This window comes from Dendrobates tinctorius, unplaced genomic scaffold (genome assembly GCF_039654945.1).
Source record: "Dendrobates tinctorius isolate UK_male_01 unplaced genomic scaffold, ASM3965494v1 ptg000360l, whole genome shotgun sequence".
In the NCBI taxonomy this organism is placed as follows: domain Eukaryota; kingdom Metazoa; phylum Chordata; class Amphibia; order Anura; family Dendrobatidae; genus Dendrobates; species Dendrobates tinctorius.
In genome coordinates this window covers 2,321,079-2,339,536 of record NW_027362026.1, presented here as the reverse complement: position 1 = coordinate 2,339,536, position 18,458 = coordinate 2,321,079, and the positions used below count along the sequence as shown (strand labels likewise).

At 44.2% G+C, this 18,458-nt stretch overlaps 1 protein-coding gene across 1 annotated transcript in view; it reads left to right on the top strand.

The window, feature by feature from the left end:
* RND2 (Rho family GTPase 2) overlaps nucleotides 1-18,458 on the top strand; it is a 116,092-nt gene that overhangs the window by 15,370 nt on the left and 82,264 nt on the right. Inside the window, exon 2 of the mRNA XM_073562596.1 lies at nucleotides 6,803-6,890. Coding sequence (XP_073418697.1) covers nucleotides 6,803-6,890 — 88 coding nt within the window. The remainder of the gene's footprint in view (nucleotides 1-6,802; nucleotides 6,891-18,458) is intronic.

Sequence of the window (18,458 nt, the reverse complement as noted above, 5' to 3'; positions counted from 1 at the left end):
TTGAGACTAGACTGCCCCTTTAATAAGATAAATGAGGCTTCTCCCACATTGCCCACCTACCCCCTATGCCCACATTCAGTAGCCATGTTTTGTGCTGGCTGTTTTCTTCCTGTAGACTTCAAACAATTGGATATGCTAAGAGAGCATCTGGTCTTAATCTCATTAGGATGTTTTTAACTGTAATGAGTGCGGATTAACACTCTTATTCATTTAGGTTTCTGTCTGATATTTTAATTAAAAAAACCAAAAAAAAAAAACCTTCAGGTTAAAATAATGGAACAATTAAACATTTGGCTGAAGATGAAATACTTTGACAGCTCAGAAGTGCAAATATTAATACTATGGTAACAAATGCTACAGAGGACAAGAAGGAAACCGTTCAATAGGAAAATAATTTCTTAGAATATTTCCTTCTGTAACTGATATAAAGGCTTAGTGGGGAAAAAAGAGCTTATTTCTTATAGGGTCTGTCTATCAGATCAAAAATGGCCATCTTTTACTCTTCTTTATTACCACAGTTCCTCTGAATGTTCAACTTTTTTAGGGTATTATTTTTTTAAAATCCAATCTCCACATGGTTCCAGATATATGGACCTTATTATTTAGTGCTACCTTTTATAGTCTTTACCAAAGGGGCATGGCTCACAGGGTAATAATGCAGAGCCTCCAAAGAATCCTGTAAGTAATGCCCACTTGGTAACGATCATAAAAATTGTTACTAAGTAAATAGGCCTATATCGTTTTGGAATCATTGTGCATTGGTTGACATTTACCTAATGTGTATGATATGGGCCTTTAGAGATGACTATCTAAGGAGTATGGGCACTTTATTGTCTTTAACTAAAGGCCCCGTCACACTAAACGATGTCCCAGCGATCCCACCAACGATCCGACATGATGGGATCGCTGGGACATCGTTAGGCTGATTGCTGGTGAGCTGTCACATAGACAGCCCCAGCGATCAGGACCAGCGACACTGGTTTCTAATGTAAACGTCGGGTATCCAGGAGCCGCCCGACTCCTGGATACCCGCTGTTTACCTTGGAAACCGGCGTACATGCTGGTTTCCAAGGTAAACATTGGGTATCTAGGAGCTGCGCGACTCCTGGATACCTGACGTTTACATTAGCAACCAGCGTCGCTGATTGCTGGTCTCTCGCTGCCAAACGCAGCAATGCACGCTGGGCAGCGGGAGACCAGCGATCGAAAAACGGCCCAGGCCGCTCCAGCACGATCAGCGATAACCGGCAGGGGGGCTGGTCGCGGATCCCTGTCACACACAGCGATCTCGCTGGCGAGATCGCTCATGTGTCACAAAATCAGCGATCTCGCTAGCGAGATCGCTTAGTGTGACGGGGCCTTAAAACAGATCAACTGATCAAACGCTAACAGGATCTGACAATGGTCTGTAGTTAAGTATGTCTATAATCAGCTTTGGAAGCACCGCAGACTGTAAAGGCCCCAATACACATTTAAATGCCGAAAGTCTGTGTATGTGGGCCCTTTACAGATAATTATCTGGGAAGTTAAGGATCTGGCAAATTCAATTTCCGATTGCCGATCCTTTTGTTCTCTAGTGGCTCTCTTATAGAGAACAGGAGCGCTCAGGAGAGCAAGCGTTTATGCGAATGAGAGAATGGGACAAGATCGCTTCCGGCCAGTGGCTATCGAAGGTGTACGAAGGAGGTTTAAAAATTCAGGAAAAGTCCAACCATGTAGTCTAGACACCAAATTTGCGTTCTGTATTGTAGACCGCTACCTCTCAACTAGTGAGGCCCAGCTGGCGAGTTAGAATATAAGTTGCACAGGTCTTTCTTTTACTGCAACAATCATTGGTTTAGCAACATAATTAAGTATTTTAATTTTATACAATGGGTAAGTGGGTAAATTGAGTAATAGTTTTAATTTGGACATTGACTTTAACCATGTGTGTTGAGGCTCCAATAAGAAAAGATTGAGAAGCCCGGCTTTAGACTGTGCATACATTATCATTAAAGTTTTATGTGCCCATCGATTAAATGGCATGAGACAAATGCAGAGTAAAAAAATCTATAACCATAGACTTTAAGGTTTCAAGGATCCTGTAAGGTCAATTAATACAGATCATGGTGGCTACTAGGAATCTAAGGCTCCAGACTTAAGAAGGCCATTAACATTAGATAAATGTAGGTTGATGGTTTAACAACCGTTGAATGATCGCCTGCTGAGCCATCGTTTCTCCAACACTGTCACACACATTTTAGTCTATGCAAGTTTTTACAATTGGTGAAACTTTCTCCATAGGTATTGAACACTACTACTCGATGGACAAAATATCTCGTCCCTGATTGATGGCATAAAGGACTCAACTTTCAGTTGTCCAATGAAGTCAGCCACGTTAAATTTTACATGATGGATGGTTAGTCATAAGTTGGCTGAAATGATTGTTCAATAAATGACATCTAGTGAACATTTGTTATGGCTTCGTCCATTTTGCATTAGCTTTGTCGATAGTTCTTTGTCTAAAAACTTTAGAAACTCTCTAGGTTGCTCTGCTGGAATTATTTATTGGTGGGGTCTGCTGACAGTCTTGATGTGTATGCAGTTGAAATTTCAGCCACCGATCCTTTTATTTGGGGGGTAGAAGTTGCTGGCAGAGGCTCTTAGGCCCCCTTTTTCCAGTATGACTTAAGAAAAATCAATTAGAAAGCTTCTCCTATACTTTGCAATGTTAAACACAACACCCTGAAGATACACAGATGCCATCTGTGTGCTTGGACTTGTTTTACACGGACTCATGGACTTGTACTGGCCCTTGTCATCCATGCTGCCGGTTAAAAAAACAAACATGTGCAGCACCATAGATTATAATGGGTACATGTGGTATCCATGAAAAAAGCAATTTTTTTTTTAGGGGACCTTGGGGAACACGGGAGCGATTCCTTGACCATTATCGTCCCTTTGCATCAGTGTTGGGGAGGTTCGGAGAGATAGCGGTCTAATGTGTATGGGGGGCATTTAGAGTCTGTGGTTCACAGGTATCTTCCTATACACTTTAATTTCCACTTCACCTGTATTTTATTCCTCCCAATTGGATTTCCTTTTAATGTTATCATCTGCAATTATGTTAGGTCTACACATGGTAGCTAGATCTGCAAAGAAATTGTATCAGTATGCTTCCCTCACATCCCAAAGGAATAGCCCAGCTTCATTTACATAACTTGTTGTAAGGTGATAATTTCCTTTTCCATCTCCAGGGACTTTTTCTTATCATTCCAGAAGATAAATAGGATTATGCAAGAATTCTTGTGATTCACTTATTGTCCTCTCACATTTTAAATAAGAAGGTCTAGCTGCTTGAAATGTGAAGGAATCTAGGAAATATGGCTGGATAGTGGAAAGCTAGGAGACAAAGAGCTGTCACATGTTACATGTGCTTAGTTATATAGGATGTAAAAAGACTTGGTCCATCAAGTTCAACCTTTCTCCACCAGTTCTACATTTTGTATGGTTAGAATATTTATAACCCACAATGCCATTTGTTGTGATTACCACACATCCCTCTTTTAAAATGCTGATATAGTATCTGCCAATACTTGTGGTCGGGCATTCCACAATCTGACTGCCCTAACTGTAAAGAACCCTTTCCTATTTAACTTTTCTCCACACATAATGAATGCCCCCTGATCTTTTTTAATGTCTTTGGAATAAAGTCCGCTTGTATTGGCCACACGTGTGTGTGTGTGTGTGTGTGTGTGTATGTAAGTGTACTGTGTGTATGTATGTATACTGCGTGTGTGTATACAGTTGTGGCAAAAAGTATTGACACTCCTGCAATTCTGTCAGATAATACTCAGTTTCTTCCTGAAAATGATTGCAAACACAAATTCTTTGGTATTATTATCTTCATTTAATTTGTCTCAAATGAAAAAACACAAAAGAGAATGAAGCAAAAAGCAAAACATTGATCATTTCACACAAAACTCCAAAAATGGGCCAGACAAAAGTATTGGCACCCTCAGCCTAATACTTGGTTGCACAACCTTTAGCGAAAATAACTGCGACCAACCGCTTCCGGTAACCATCAATGAGTTTCTTACAATGCTCTGCTGGAATTTTAGACCATTCTTCTTTGACAAACTGCTGCAGGTCCCTGATATTAGAAGGGTGCCTTCACCAAACCGCCATTTTTAGATCTCTCCACAGGTGTTCTATGGGATTCAGGTCTGGACTCATTGCTGACCACCTTTAGAAGTCTCCAGTGCTTTCTCTCAAACCATTTTCTAGTGCTTTTTGAAGTGTGTTTTGGGTCATTATCCTGCTGGAAGACCCATGACCTCTGAGGGAGACCCAGCTTTCTCACACTGGGCCCTACATTATGCTGCAAAATTTGTTGGTAGTCTTCTGACTTCATAATGCCATGCACACGGTCAAGCAGTCCAGTGCCAGAGGCAGCAAAGCAACCCCAAAACATCAGAGAACCTCCGCCATGTTTGACTGTAGGGACCGTGTTTTTTTTCTTTGAATGCCTCTTTTTTTTTTTTCTCCTGTAAACCCTATGTTGATGCCTTTGCCCAAAAAGCTCTACTTTTGTCTCATCTGACCAGAAAACATTCTTCCAAAACGTTTTAGGCTTTTTCAGGTAGGTTTTGGCAAACGCCAGCCTGGCTTTTTTATGTCTCGGGGTAAGAAGTGAGGTCTTCCTGGGTCTCCTACCATACAGTCCCTTTTCATTCAGACGTCGACGGATAGTACGGGTTGACACTGTTGTACCCTCGGACTGCAAGGCAGCTTGAACTTGTTTGGATGTTAGTCGAGGTTCTTTATCCAACATCCGCACAATCTTGCGTTGAAATCTCTTGTCAATTTTTCTTTTCCGTCCACATCTAGGGAGGTTAGCCACAGTGCCATGGGCTTTAAACTTCTTGATGACACTGCGCACGGTAGACACAGGAACATTCAGGTCTTTGGAGATGGACTTGTAGCCTTGAGATTGCTCATGTTTCCTCACAATTTGGTTTCTCAAGTCCTCAGACAGTTCTTTGGTCTTCTTTTCTCCATGCTCAATGTGGTACACACAAGGACACAGGACAGAGGTTGAGTCAACTTTAATCCATGTCAACTGGCTGCAAGTGTGATTTAGTTATTGCCAACACCTGTTAGGTGCCACAGGTAAGTTACAGGTGCTGTTAATTACACAAATTAGAGAAGCATCACATGATTTTTTGAGCAGTGCCAATACTTTTGTCCACCCTCTTTTTTATGTTTGATGTGGAATTATATCCAATTTGGCTTTAGAACAATTCTTTTTGTATTAGCTGACAGAATTGCAGGTGTCAATATGTCAATACTTTTGGCCACATATATATATATATATATATATATATATATATATATATATATATATATATATATATATATATATATATATATATATATATATATATTGTGTGTGTAGAGGGATGGATATGACTGAAAGCTACTCTGTGCTAGAAAGGTTATGAAAAAATAAAACATAAAAATGTAATTGCCAACGCATTTGTAAAGTGGGCATTGGAGAGTTACTCCATATCTCAATTGCTAAATTTGGGCCGACTTGACACGTCTGCCGTTTGTGATCCGTGTATGGACCGTCACAATGACCGCTACTATGAACTCCTCTTCAAACATATGAGGCTGTTGAGTTTGGGTCAAGAAACCTGAGGCTGATTGGGATGTCAAGACCCTTACACAAAGTGCAAGTGTGAAGCTGACCTAAAGTTGCCATTAGAGGGGCACTACCTAGCTAACCACAAGGACGTGTTAGTCTAGAGGAGCCCCAAGCCTCTACCTACCATGTGCTAATTATTTATAATAGTGGTGTCTTATGTAATGAAGGGCCATTGTGCCACCTTGAATACCAAGGCCCCTATGTGACTGCTACTACTGCACTCCCTAGTTACACCCCTTTTTAAGCTTTAGATCTAATTCATTACGCAAGTTATAGCGCCCCTATGCACATTAGACTAATGTTGGCTGAACCCGCTGATATCGGTGATCTAATGTGTATGGAGGCGGCGGCCAACTGATGGTTGAGAGAGATATTGATCGGGAATGTCTAAGTTCCGACTGCTGATCAAATCGTTTTCCCTAAAATAACACATCGGCTGACATGTGATTCTCAGAGAACATTGGAGCCATCCTGTGTATCGGATAGTCGTCTAATGTGTGTGGCTGGTCATAGTGATACGGTATCCCATACACATGATTGCAGTACAGAGTGCACACAAGTGTTATCTAGCAAATTTAACTTTTTAAAAGGTAACTGCACTTTACCCATATTTATGCAAAGTATCTTCAATTTCATTCACCACAACTTCTTATTATTAGAATATAAAGCCGAGCCGCTGTAGAGAACCTTAGTTCCCCACAACCTCCTTGCTGGTCCCGGAGGAGGCGGTGTATTATTTTAAGATGGCTATATCTTGCGGTTAGAAACTCAGTGCAGCACAGCAGAAGTGTATTTAAGGGGAAGTTAGTGGAGCATGGACCCCTGGAGTGTCTTCTGTGTGAGTGTCTGCAGTGTGAGGTTGTCCCAATCTTTTCCATACCTTCCAGTCCATCTATTCCCCCCCACTCAATTTATAAAGTGTATAATAAATTTGGCAAAAGTAAAATTGAAATAAAATACAATGGAACAAACAAAAAACAGTAATTACAGGAAAAGTACCTTAAAAACGAATTGTACAATGAGTAAGAATTCCATCCTACGTGTCTGTACATATAAAGTATTTTCTTTGTGTGTTCAAAGCCTTATATAATACTCTTTTCCTCTCTATTTCAGAATTATGTCCCGACTGTGTTTGAGAACTACACGGCAAGTTTTGAGATAGACAAGCAGAGAATCGAGCTCAACATGTGGGACACGTCTGGTGAGTCTGTTCTTCTGCTCTGTATCGGCAGGCTGTCTGGGAGTTACACTGCGTGGCAGGTGTGCTGATCTGGAGCTGGAAATAATGAGCATTTTAGATGTTTCTTGGATTTCCAAGCAAAACTTTCCTCTCGTGTTTTTTTTTTTTTTTCCTTTTAAAGGGCCACACTATTTGAAATAGAAATTGCTTAGTTTAAAAGAACTACTTGTCACGACACAGCTGTCGGGAGAACAGGGTCTCCTTCCCTGTCCCTAACACTAGGGGGCGATAGTTCTGAAGGTGAAGATGCTGGGACCTCCACCCTTGCCTTATCTCCTGAGGTAGCCCTCCGTTTGTTCTCTTCCCCCACCCAGGGAATAGGGGCGCTACTGTGCACCGTAGTACACCAACCCGACAAACAAGACAACACAAAACAAGGGTTAATAGAAAACTCCAGGCATACAAAATATTCACACACATGTAACAGAGGAATGCACCGGGGCGTGGAGATAGGGAAATAAACCAAATAGAGAAGGCTTGGGAATTACCACACATACAAACCAAGCAACAGTCACAGTAACTCCTCCATCTCTACTTCTCATATGATCTCCTCTCCCTCTGTTAGCCATGCAGCAAATGCAAGCTCTGACAAGGATTTGTAACAGTCCATGTTGTAAAGGGGAAAGGAGTGGCTAACCATGCTCAGCTGTGAGCACAGGGATTTCCAACATACCCAATTAACCTTTCCTTCTGCCAGAAGGAAAAAACACATTTAAAATGAAGTGCTTCTCTGCGCCAGAGTAGGAGCAATCAGGCGCTGCGGTCTTCTGGCTCCACACTGTCGCGGTAACCCCGGGGCACTACTACTCTTATACTTATGTCTCCATCTCTAAATTAAAATAGAAAAATTTGGTACCCTAAAAAGAAATGTGAAAACTAATAAACCGCATGAAATGCTTACAGTTTGTAATGTACACCATGTTCTGCAGCTGTGACTTGGATAGACATACTAGGCTCCGAATATATTTGGTTTTTGAAGGATTGAATGGATGACTATTGGTTGTGTATAGGGGCCTCCCAATCTTACCCAGCAAATAATGTGGGGGTTAGAGGAAACATGAAGTGTGACTCTAAACACCTCTACCATTTATTTTTAGGAAAGATAAACTACTAGCAGAGCTTTCTCCCTCCAATCCCCATTCAAAACACATGAATGCATGGCCGAGAAGACTTCATCTGCATGGGTAGGTTAGGAGCGAGAGCTCTTGGCCAGATGCCTGTTAGGCCAACAGCCATGTGTATGGGCATCTTTAGGACTGACTGCTTTAAGGGGTTGTCTAAGAAAGATATCCCCACGTTCCATATGCCCTATTAGGATCTTTGGATGTCACAGAAGAGTGTTCCATACTGGAGTCTCCTGCTCTATACACCAGAATGAAGAGCACTTTGGTTGACCCAAGCTGTCCTTAAAGTTGTTGCCGGTGAAGAGAAGTTATCACCTATCCACAGGATAAATATTAAACCAAACCTACAAAAGACAAAATGAAAAAAACCCTGCTATAATTAAATAAGTAAAAAGCAAAAGTGCATATAAATCATACAGAGTTCTTAGTAATACTGTATTTGATCAAACATGGCATAAAAGCCGTCCCACCATCGACAAGGTGACTCTGTGGTTGAGGCGGTCTAATGGGGGTTGAAGTGCCCTTTTCAGCCAATCACTGCGGGTCACAGCAGTTAGATTCACACTGATCTAAACGTTTATAGATTGTTGGGTGGTCCCAGCGGTCATATTGAGGCAACGGAGCACTTTTATACCCATTAACATTGAGCACCTGCCTCTCTATTTATTCTCTTTTGAACAGCCGAGCACTGCTCGTTTTTTTTTTTTTTTTTTTTTTTGCAATATGCCCATAGACAATGAATAGAACAGTGGTTGACCATGCGCGCTGACGTTCCATTCTAACAGTGGTAAGTGTCTTTTTCTGCCGATAAGTGAGGGTCCCAGTGACTTGATCCACACTGATCTAGAAGTTTGTACCCAACCTGTGGATAGGTGATGAAATCCTCCTACTAGAATACCCCTTTAAGGCACTGATTTACTTGTACAGAATACAGTTTTGTCATATTTAACCCTCTATTATTCTTATTAGACATATTTTGGGCTCGGGTTTTACATACCAGTCGAAGATGCAGTACTTTGCATTCCTCCTGAACACGGAGGGCAATGATTTATATCTCCCCAGAAATTGTACTTGTAAATAAGGACATATTTTAGCTGCTGCCTTTATAACATTGGTTGAGTCTTAATCCACGTGAAGTGAGTATATCATGTATATAAAGGGAATTGAATATTTTGCTCGTTAATAAATCAGACATGGTAGCTGGGACATATCTCTGGGCCGGTCCCTCCCACTTGCTGGCTGCACATGTTGTATGGGAACATAAATCACTTTTAATGCTAGCATTTTGCACCAACGATTATATATACAGTTATTGGCATTTGAAGCTGTCGTGCCGCGATGTAATAAATGTGTTTTATACCAAAAGTAACGTCAGGATAATACCCTGTTAGTTTAATGCCAGGAGAAGCTATCATTACACACTTTTATTGCCTTCTTCATCTTAAAACGTAGTCTTAAGTTGAATTACAATTTTTTTTTTTTTTCTTTTTTATAAACATTTTCTAATAACTGTATAAGTTGTGCTATGTTTTTTTTTCTTCTGAGTATAATTGCGATAAAGAGCTTTTTATCACCGATGCGGTGAAGTGTTCCCATGATGCAATGCAGCCGCGGTTCAGACACTTTCTGCTCAAGAGTAAATCTGACATGCGAGGCGACATTTATATATTCAGTGGGAGTGTACTGATCTCTGGGAATTTTGCAGACCATATGTTTAGCTTAAAGGGATTTCACGCTAATTTACCTGTATGACATGTCAATCTGGTGTGTCCTTGTGTCATGTGTCTTGTAACAGTTTCACATCTCTACCTCTGGACAGTCATAATTGTTTTTAACTAGTGGAAAGAGTCTCGATATTGCTTAAAGGGGTTGTCCGGGCTTTTCACATAATCTCAGTACATATCTGGGCTGCAGAATTATGACAAGTAATTTACTTTCTGTCACTAGTTTGCACGGTTTTCTAGATATTCTGAACAGAACGTCCAAGGGGGGGTGTTATGGCATTGAAATGACAACTGGTCGTAACCTCCTACTCTACTCCAAACTTGCCCTCTATAGCAACAACCCCACCCTCCATAGCTACAGGCCCTCCCCGTCCACATGAAGAAGCCCTCATCACACAGTAACAAATCCTCCCCCTCTAGCAGCCTCACTGCTGATTGGACAGGCTGCTCCCATCAGTATTTGTGTCATTATGATACAATAATCAAGACATTTAGATAGAACATAATATTTATTGGAATACAAAAGTAATACACTAGGTAATATCGATTTTTTTTTTTTTTTTTTTTTTTTTTTTTTTTTTTTTTTATATATATCACTGTCTAATAAACTATGTAAGTGGCAAAAAACAGTTTTCAACAAAAACATACTAAATAACATTTGTGCGGTCTATGAATTTGTTCTAAGAAATAGAATTGCCTCCATCAGATCTTCCTTCATAGATGACCTAAAATCTGACCTGACAATTTTAAGGCCAGAGAACAACCTCTCTACACTAACTTGGGTTGGAGGCAAAGCCGTAATCACATGGGAAACATCTCTAACAATTTCCAAGTATAAAGGAATTGCCTCATGCACAGTCACTTTTGATGAACGGTTGAATTTTTCTTTTTCTTTGAGAGCAAGTGAAACATTTTGCTGAAATATGTTCAATCTGCTTGCTATAGGAGACGGAGTGAAATCTTTTTCCTTGCAGCAACGCTTTGCCTGCTCCATATCATCCAAATACTTGTCAAAGTCAAACTCCTCATCTGATGAGGATGATGATATGGCAGCAGTAGCACTGTCAGGACCCAAGTCCTCTTGCGCCTGGCAGTCCTCCTGTAGGCCACTCATCCTAACTGCTACCTCAGTCAGAGCTTCTTTTCCTTTAGTAATCTGTTGATCATCAAGCAATATGCGATGACTTGGGTCCACATAAACAGCTGCAAGAAAAATTTTATTTTCCAATAGCAGTGTCTCTCTCCGTTTCATTGACGCAGATATGCCATCTGCGATTAAATCTCCTCTTTGGGACAGGCAAAATAGCAAGTTCTTACACTCCCTTATGAAAATGCCAGGAGATAAATCCTCAGCTTGTAATTTTTTAGTCACGGTAAATAGGCGATTAAGCAATTCCTTCAATTCAGCCACCTGTGTCCAGTGACCTTCATTTAGGGTTACCTGAGGGTTCGCCATATCTATAAGAAACTGTTTTAGCCAGGATCAAAACTAGGGGGGGCAGAACCTCATACTGTTCCGCAGAATCTCATACTGCACACCTCAGCTGCTGCAGAACCTTATACTGCACACCCCTACACTTGAAAATAAAGCCTGCACCTTAAGATGTGGTGAATGCAGTCTATTTATTCCAACTATCAATTGATGTTGATGTGTTATTGCCTGTTCTGGGCGTCCTTTTGGGCAGCTATGAGGTGTACCTGACTGGTGCTAAAAAAAAAAAAAAAAAAAAAGGAGTGTAAAGGCCCCGTCTCACTAAGCGACATACCAGCGATCCCGACACCAATATGAAGGTGTCAGGATCGCTAGTAAGTCGCTATGTGATCGCTGGTGAGCTGTCACACAGACAGCTTCACCAGCGATCAGCACAGCGATGCCGAGCGCCTGGCATCGCTGGCCATCCTGTAAAAAATAGAATCAAAATAAAAAATATAGTTATTCTCACCTTCCGACGTCGCGTTCAGCCATCCTGCCTCTCTCCACGCTCCGGCCCCAGTGATCCTTTGCACGAATGACCGCGAGATGTCACGGTCTCGCGGGATAACAAAGTCTCGCGGTCATTCGTGCAAAGGAGCACTGGGACCGGAGCGTGGAGAGAGGCAGGATGCCTGCGCGGGACTTCGGAAGGTGAGAATAACTATATTTTTTATTTTTTTTATTATTTTTTTACACCTGATCGCTGGTCTCCCGCTGTCACACACAGCGATGCGTGCTGGCCAGCGGGAGACCAGCGACCAAAGAAATGTCCAGAGATTTCTTGCAGCGATCAGCGATACCGGCAGGGGGGCCGCTCGCTGATCGCTGTCACACACAGCAATCTCGCTGGTGAGATCGCTGTTATGTCACAAAAGTTGTGACTCAGCAGCGATTTCGCTACCGAGATTGCTTAGTGAGACGGGGCCTTTAGTTTGTGTGCTATCCGGCTTTCATTCTTTTTGGTACAGATAAGATATGGATAGACAGATATGGATAAATAGAGCAGATTTCTAATCTGCTTTTGCTATTGAAAACCTCTATCTATGAGCTCAAAATCCTTTCAGGTGATGCGGTTTTTTAAAAAGCTGATCTGCTTTTGCAGCTGAAAAACGTATCCTCAAAAAACGCAGCAAAAACGCTGTGTGTGAATGTAGCCTTTGATCAGGAATAGAACAGTCATTTATAGGACATTTATTCGGACTCCCATGACAGCACCACAAGAGAGGGGATCCGCCCTTTAGGAACAGGAAACCTACAGATACAAAAAGGGCGGCACCTCTCCCACGCATCAGTTGGCTTCCTGTTCCTGAAGGGACGGGATCCTACAGAAGACCAGGATCCCAGGCCGGCCGGCCGATACAGGTAGCGGGGGGGGTCTCCTACCTCGGCCTGGTGCGGATCCCTGGAAGACGCCATGGTGGCCCAGGATGGGTAGCACGGCGGTGGCGTAGTCAGCAGGGAGCGGCGTCCGGAGGATGTCCGACTCCAGAATAAAGGCCGCCGCCGGTGAGTATATTCCCCCCCGGGGGCCCCCGGATCCGGCGGCGCTAGTGCGGTGGCCGGCGCGCTGCGGGGGAGGCTGCGACCGGGGAGCGCAGTATTCCGAAGCTCCCGGGCGTCCCGCGTGACTTCCGGTCAGGCGGGGTCGCGGTGACGTCAGGGGGCGGCCGGAGGAGGTGCTTCCGGGTCGGCGGCGCCACTGCGCATGCGCGAGAAAAACAAGATGGCGGCGCCCATCGCAAACGCCGATGAGCGTCGGCTCTCCGACCGGGTGCGGCGCCAGCTGGGGAAGGGGGCCCGGTTAGGGGGGGAGGGGCGCGGCACGCATACTGCTGTCCGGAGGAGGGGTATAAAGGCAGGACCCTGGCAGGGTGCCTTGCCTTGGCCACATTATTGCGAGCAGTAATGGAGAGCGAGCAGCAGCAGCAGCAGCGGCGGCAACAGCAGCAACGACGGCAGCAGCGACAAACATCCTTGCCGCCCCTGGATGACCTTCGGCAGGTCAAGCAGAAAAAGAAAGAGTCACGTGGCAGCGAACGTGCGGGACGAAGTGATCAGTCCAGCCATAAAAGCTCCTCTAAGCAGACAGGAGCATCGTCTGAGAAGAACCCCCCTCATCCTCCGGTACTTGATTGTGGCACTGGTAAGTGATCTTCGTGAAAGTTCACTCAGTGACGAGGCCCCCCCTTCTGTGCTTTATTCTAGGGGAAGAAGGCTTCAAGTAAGGCTAAACACAGGGAATGCGCACTCTGTGCATGCCCATTACCGTACTCATGCCCTAAAAGATTGTGCCCCCCCTGTATTCAGCAGACAGTGGCGGAAGAGTCGCCCGCAGTAGCAGCGAGTTTGAGAGACATTGTTAGGGCGGAAATGAATGAAACCCTAAAGTCACTGTCCCAGCGGGAAACTATAAAGGGCGGGGTCCCGGTGGAGTCCGATTCCTCGGCAGAATGGAGGAGAAGTAGAGACTCCCAGGCTTCATCTCCCTCGTCCTCTTCAGGAGAAGAGGACTCTGGGCGGTTTTGTCTGCCTCTTGACCGGGTAGACAAGCTGGTCAAAGCAGTCAGAGGGACAATGGAAGTAGAGGAGCCTAAGCCCCAATTATCCATGCAGGATGTCATGTTCAGGGGGCTGGAGCAGAGGAAGCATAGAGTCTTCCCGTTAAATCAGAAGATCCAAGATCTAATCCACAGAGAGTGGAAAAAAACGGATAAAAGAGGGTCGCTACCACCAGCCCTCAAACGCAGATATCCCTTCGATGATCCTGCAGTAAATACTTGGGACAAGGCCCCCAAATTAGATGCGGCCATTGCAAAGGCATCGAAAAGATCCTCGCTGCCCTTTGAGGACATGGGATCCCTTAAAGATCCCCTAGACAGGAAGGCAGACACCTTCCTTAAGAATACTTGGGAGATGGCAGCCGGTTCCTTAAGACCAGCAGTGGCGTCAACATGCACAGCCAGGTCCATGATGGTCTGGTTGGACCAGTTGGAATCACAATTAAAACAGGGTACGTCAAGACAAACAATTCTTGGGGCCCTACCAACAATCCAAGAGGGAGCAGCCTTCCTTGCAGATGCCTCGGCGGATGCAGTAAGAATGGCAGCCAGAGCAGCAGGTCTCTCTAATGCGGCTCGTAGAGCCCTGTGGCTAAAGTGCTGGCAGGGAGACATTCAAACCAGGGCGAAGCTTTGTACTATTCCGTGTGAGGGGGAATATTTGTTCGGCGCAGTCCTGGATGAACTGCTTGAGAAGGCTGGGGACGACAAGAAAAAATTTCCAAATCTCTGGCCTACATCCTACCGACGCCCATTTGGTAGAAGGAGATTCCGTCTGGGGAGAAGGCGCAATTCTTCGCCTACTAGAGACCGTCCCAGATGGGAAGATAGAAGGAGAAGAGGTACGGGCTACATGTTTGGACGCTCGTCTAGAGATCAAAAGAGACAAGATCAATGACTAGCAATTCCCGTGGGAGGTAGACTATCACCCTTTCTTCCGGCATGGTCACAGATTACAAATAGTGACTGGGTGCGCAATGTAATATCCACCGGGCTTAGATTGGAGTTTACCCAGGTCCCGCGGGATACCTTTAAATCTACTCCGTTAAGATCTTCACCCCTCGAACAAACAGCTTTAGAAGCGGAGGTCTTGAGCCTATGCCAGAAAAACGTCCTGATAGAGGTTCCAGAAGCTGAGAGAGGAAGAGGGTTCTACTCTCCCTTATTCCTGATCCAAAAACCTGATAAGACATTTAGAACGATCATTAACTTACGTTTCCTTAATAAGTTTTTGGTAAACCGTACTTTTAAGATGGAGTCCATCAATACGACAATAAAAATATTGTTTAAAGGGTGTTTTATGGCAGTCATAGATTTGAAAGATGCGTACTATCATGTACCTATCCATACAGACTTCCAGCAGTTCCTGAGGGTGGCGGTTTCAATAGACGGCACAGTCCGTCATTATCAATATAGAGCCCTTCCCTTTGGTCTCTCAGCAGCGCCCCGGGTATTTACAAAAATAGTGGCCGAAGTGATGGCGCATTTACGGGAAGTGGACATCCTGATTGTTCCATATTTGGATGATTTTTTAATTGTGGGAAAATCAGTGGGCCATTGTACATCCCAGATAGTAAGAGCTAAGTCCAGGTTAGGAAACCTCGGATGGATATTAAACTACGAGAAATCCCGACTCCAGCCCTCAAAAATACAAAAGTTTCTAGGCTTACTATTAAATTCAGAAACTCAGCAGTGTCTGTTGCCATTGGATAAAATGCAAAAGATACAGCAGCAGGTTCTTCGGGCGGTTGATAATCCTTCTATGACCCTCAGACAGGCCATGTCCCTGTTGGGATCTCTAACCTCATGCATCCCAGCAGTTAGGTGGGCACAATTCCATACTAGAGCCCTTCAGAAGGATGTCCTATTTAATAGCAGGGCCTTAAGACACTCCTTACAAGGTCAACTGTTGCTAAGCCCCTCGACTGTCACATCGCTTAGATGGTGGCTCGATGATAAGAACCTAGCCTCAGGGGTGCCCTGGATAACGCAGATAACCCGTGTTATAACCACAGACGCTAGTCCCTTCGGTTGGGGGGCCCATATGGGGGACATAGTGGTACAGGGACAGTGGGATTCGGATACGGAGATCTCATCCAACCAAAGAGAGCTACTGGCGATAGAGCAGGCAGTCAAAAAACTCATTATGTACCTACAGGGCCATCACGTGAGGATACTCTCGGACAACCAGGTAGCGGTAGCATATATCAACCACCAAGGTGGAACCCGCTCCGACGCCCTGATGCGGACAACAGAACGTCTCCTTCAAATAGCAGAGGGAAGTTTTCTATCTTTGACGGCGCTCCACATCAGAGGAAAGGACAACGTAAAGGCAGACTTTCTAAGCCGCAAGACTCTAAAGCAAGGAGAATGGGCTTTGAACAGGGATATTTACCACCAGATTGTCCGCAGATGGGGTCGGCCAGAGGTAGACCTCCTTGCCACCAGAGAAAACAGAAAAGAAAAATCGTTCTGTTCTCTGAATCCCAGGGAAAATCCACTGGCAGTGGACGCCCTCCTGATAAGATGGAACTTTTCTCTGGCATACGCCTTCCCGCCATTAAATCTTCTACCTCTGGTAGTAAGGAAGATCAGGGAAGATCGGGCAAGAGTTATATTAATTGCCCCCTTTTGGCCCAGGAGGACCTGGTTCGCGTGGTTGAGGACCATGTCTGTATGCGATCCCTGGGTGCTGCCGAACCTTCCAGATCTCCTCTACCAGGGGCCAGTCAGCCACCCACAAGTAGCGAGACTCCATTTGACGGCGTGGTCTTTGAAAGGTCACTGTTAGAGGATAGAGGGTTCTCCAACAAGTTAATTGATACCCTCCTAAAAAGCAGGAAATTGACTACCACTAACATTTATGCTAGGACCTGGAAGCGATTCCTGTCCACCTTTCAGTTTGACGCCAGAGACGGAATTCCCACGAAACATATTCTGGAATTTCTCCAGAAGGGTCTCGAATTGGGTCTCTCCACAAGTACATTAAAAGTACAAGTTTCAGCCTTAGGGGCCTTGTTTGCATGTGATATTGCCAATAACTATTGGGTAGCAAGGTTCATCAAAGCAGCGGCTAGATCGAGACCCATACACAAAGACAGATGTGTACCTTGGGACTTAAATTTAGTCCTTACGGCCTTGACAGAAAGACCATTTGAACCTCTGGATTCGGCCTCATTAAAGATTATATCTCTTAAGGCAGCTTTTCTGGTGGCGATAACATCCGCACGTAGAGTGAGCGACATACAGGCACTTTCCAGATTGCCCCCTTACACAGAGTTCTTACAGGATAGAGTAATCCTAAGGCCAGATCCAGCATACCTTCCCAAGGTAGCATCACAATTTCACAGGACACAAGAGATAGTTCTGCCTTCCTTCCTCCCTAATCCGACCAACCCTAAGGAGCAAAAACTTCAGGCATTAGATATTAGGAGATGCTTACTTAAATATTTAGCAGCCACGGATCCTTGGAAGAAGGAGAATGCATTATTCCTATCCTTCCAAGGTCCCAGGAAAGGTTGTAGAGTATCAAAACGCACATTAGCGAGGTGGATTAGGGAGGCTATCTCTCTTGCCTACACAGCAGGTGGAGGTCCGGCTCCGCAGAACCTGAGGGCGCATTCCACTCGTGCCATGGCATCGTCTTGGGCAGAAAGATCTGGAGTGTCAATTGATCAGATATGTAAGGCGGCCACCTGGTCATCTCCTTCCACCTTTTTTAACCACTATCGATTAGATATGGGTGCCTCTTCAGATCTCACCTTCGGGCTAAGGGTGCTGCGGCTGTAGTCCCGCCCTAAGTTAGTTTACATCTCTGTAATTCTCTCGTGGTGCTGTCATGGGAGTCCGAATAAAGTATTAAGTTACGTACCGGTAACGGTATTTTTCGGAAGCCCATGACAGCACCCTTAGTTCCCTCCCTTGTTCACATATAGGGGTGCACTCCTTTAGAAGATTGTCCACAATTTACGGTATGTGGGAGATGGTGTAAAAAGAAAAAAAAAAAAAAAATGTTTATGCTATATAGGGTAGATAGGTTGTATATATTATATGTTGTGTACTAACCATGGTAGCCTCTCAAGCTCTGTAAACCAACTGATGCGTGGGAGAGGTGCCGCCCTTTTTGTATCTGTAGGTTTCCTGTTCCTAAAGGGCGGATCCACTCTCTCGTGGTGCTGTCATGGGCTTCCGAAAAATACCGTTACCGGTACGTAACTTAATACTTTCATAACTTTCCCAAATTCCTATGAAAAAATATTCAGCACATTCTGCATTGAACTACTGTACCCAATTTATTATATATTTTAGGAGTCTGAGTTGGACCATTTTATACCGACTCCACCAAAATGAGCTCCGACTCCACAGCCCTGCTTCTATTACAGAGCCATCCATATGACATTTTGTTTTAAGGTACTGTCACACTTAGCGATGTACCAGCAATCCCGGCCAGCGATATGATGCGGTCAGGATCGCTGGCACATCGCTAAGTAGTCGCATGCTATGTAGGGGTTGGCTACAAATTAAATATAGTTTTTTTGGAGACTTTTCTTTTTAAATGTATTTTGCTTATATAGCGCTATCTTATTCTGCAGCGCTTTACATACATTATCATCACTGTCCCTGATGGGGCTTAGTCTAAATTCCCTATC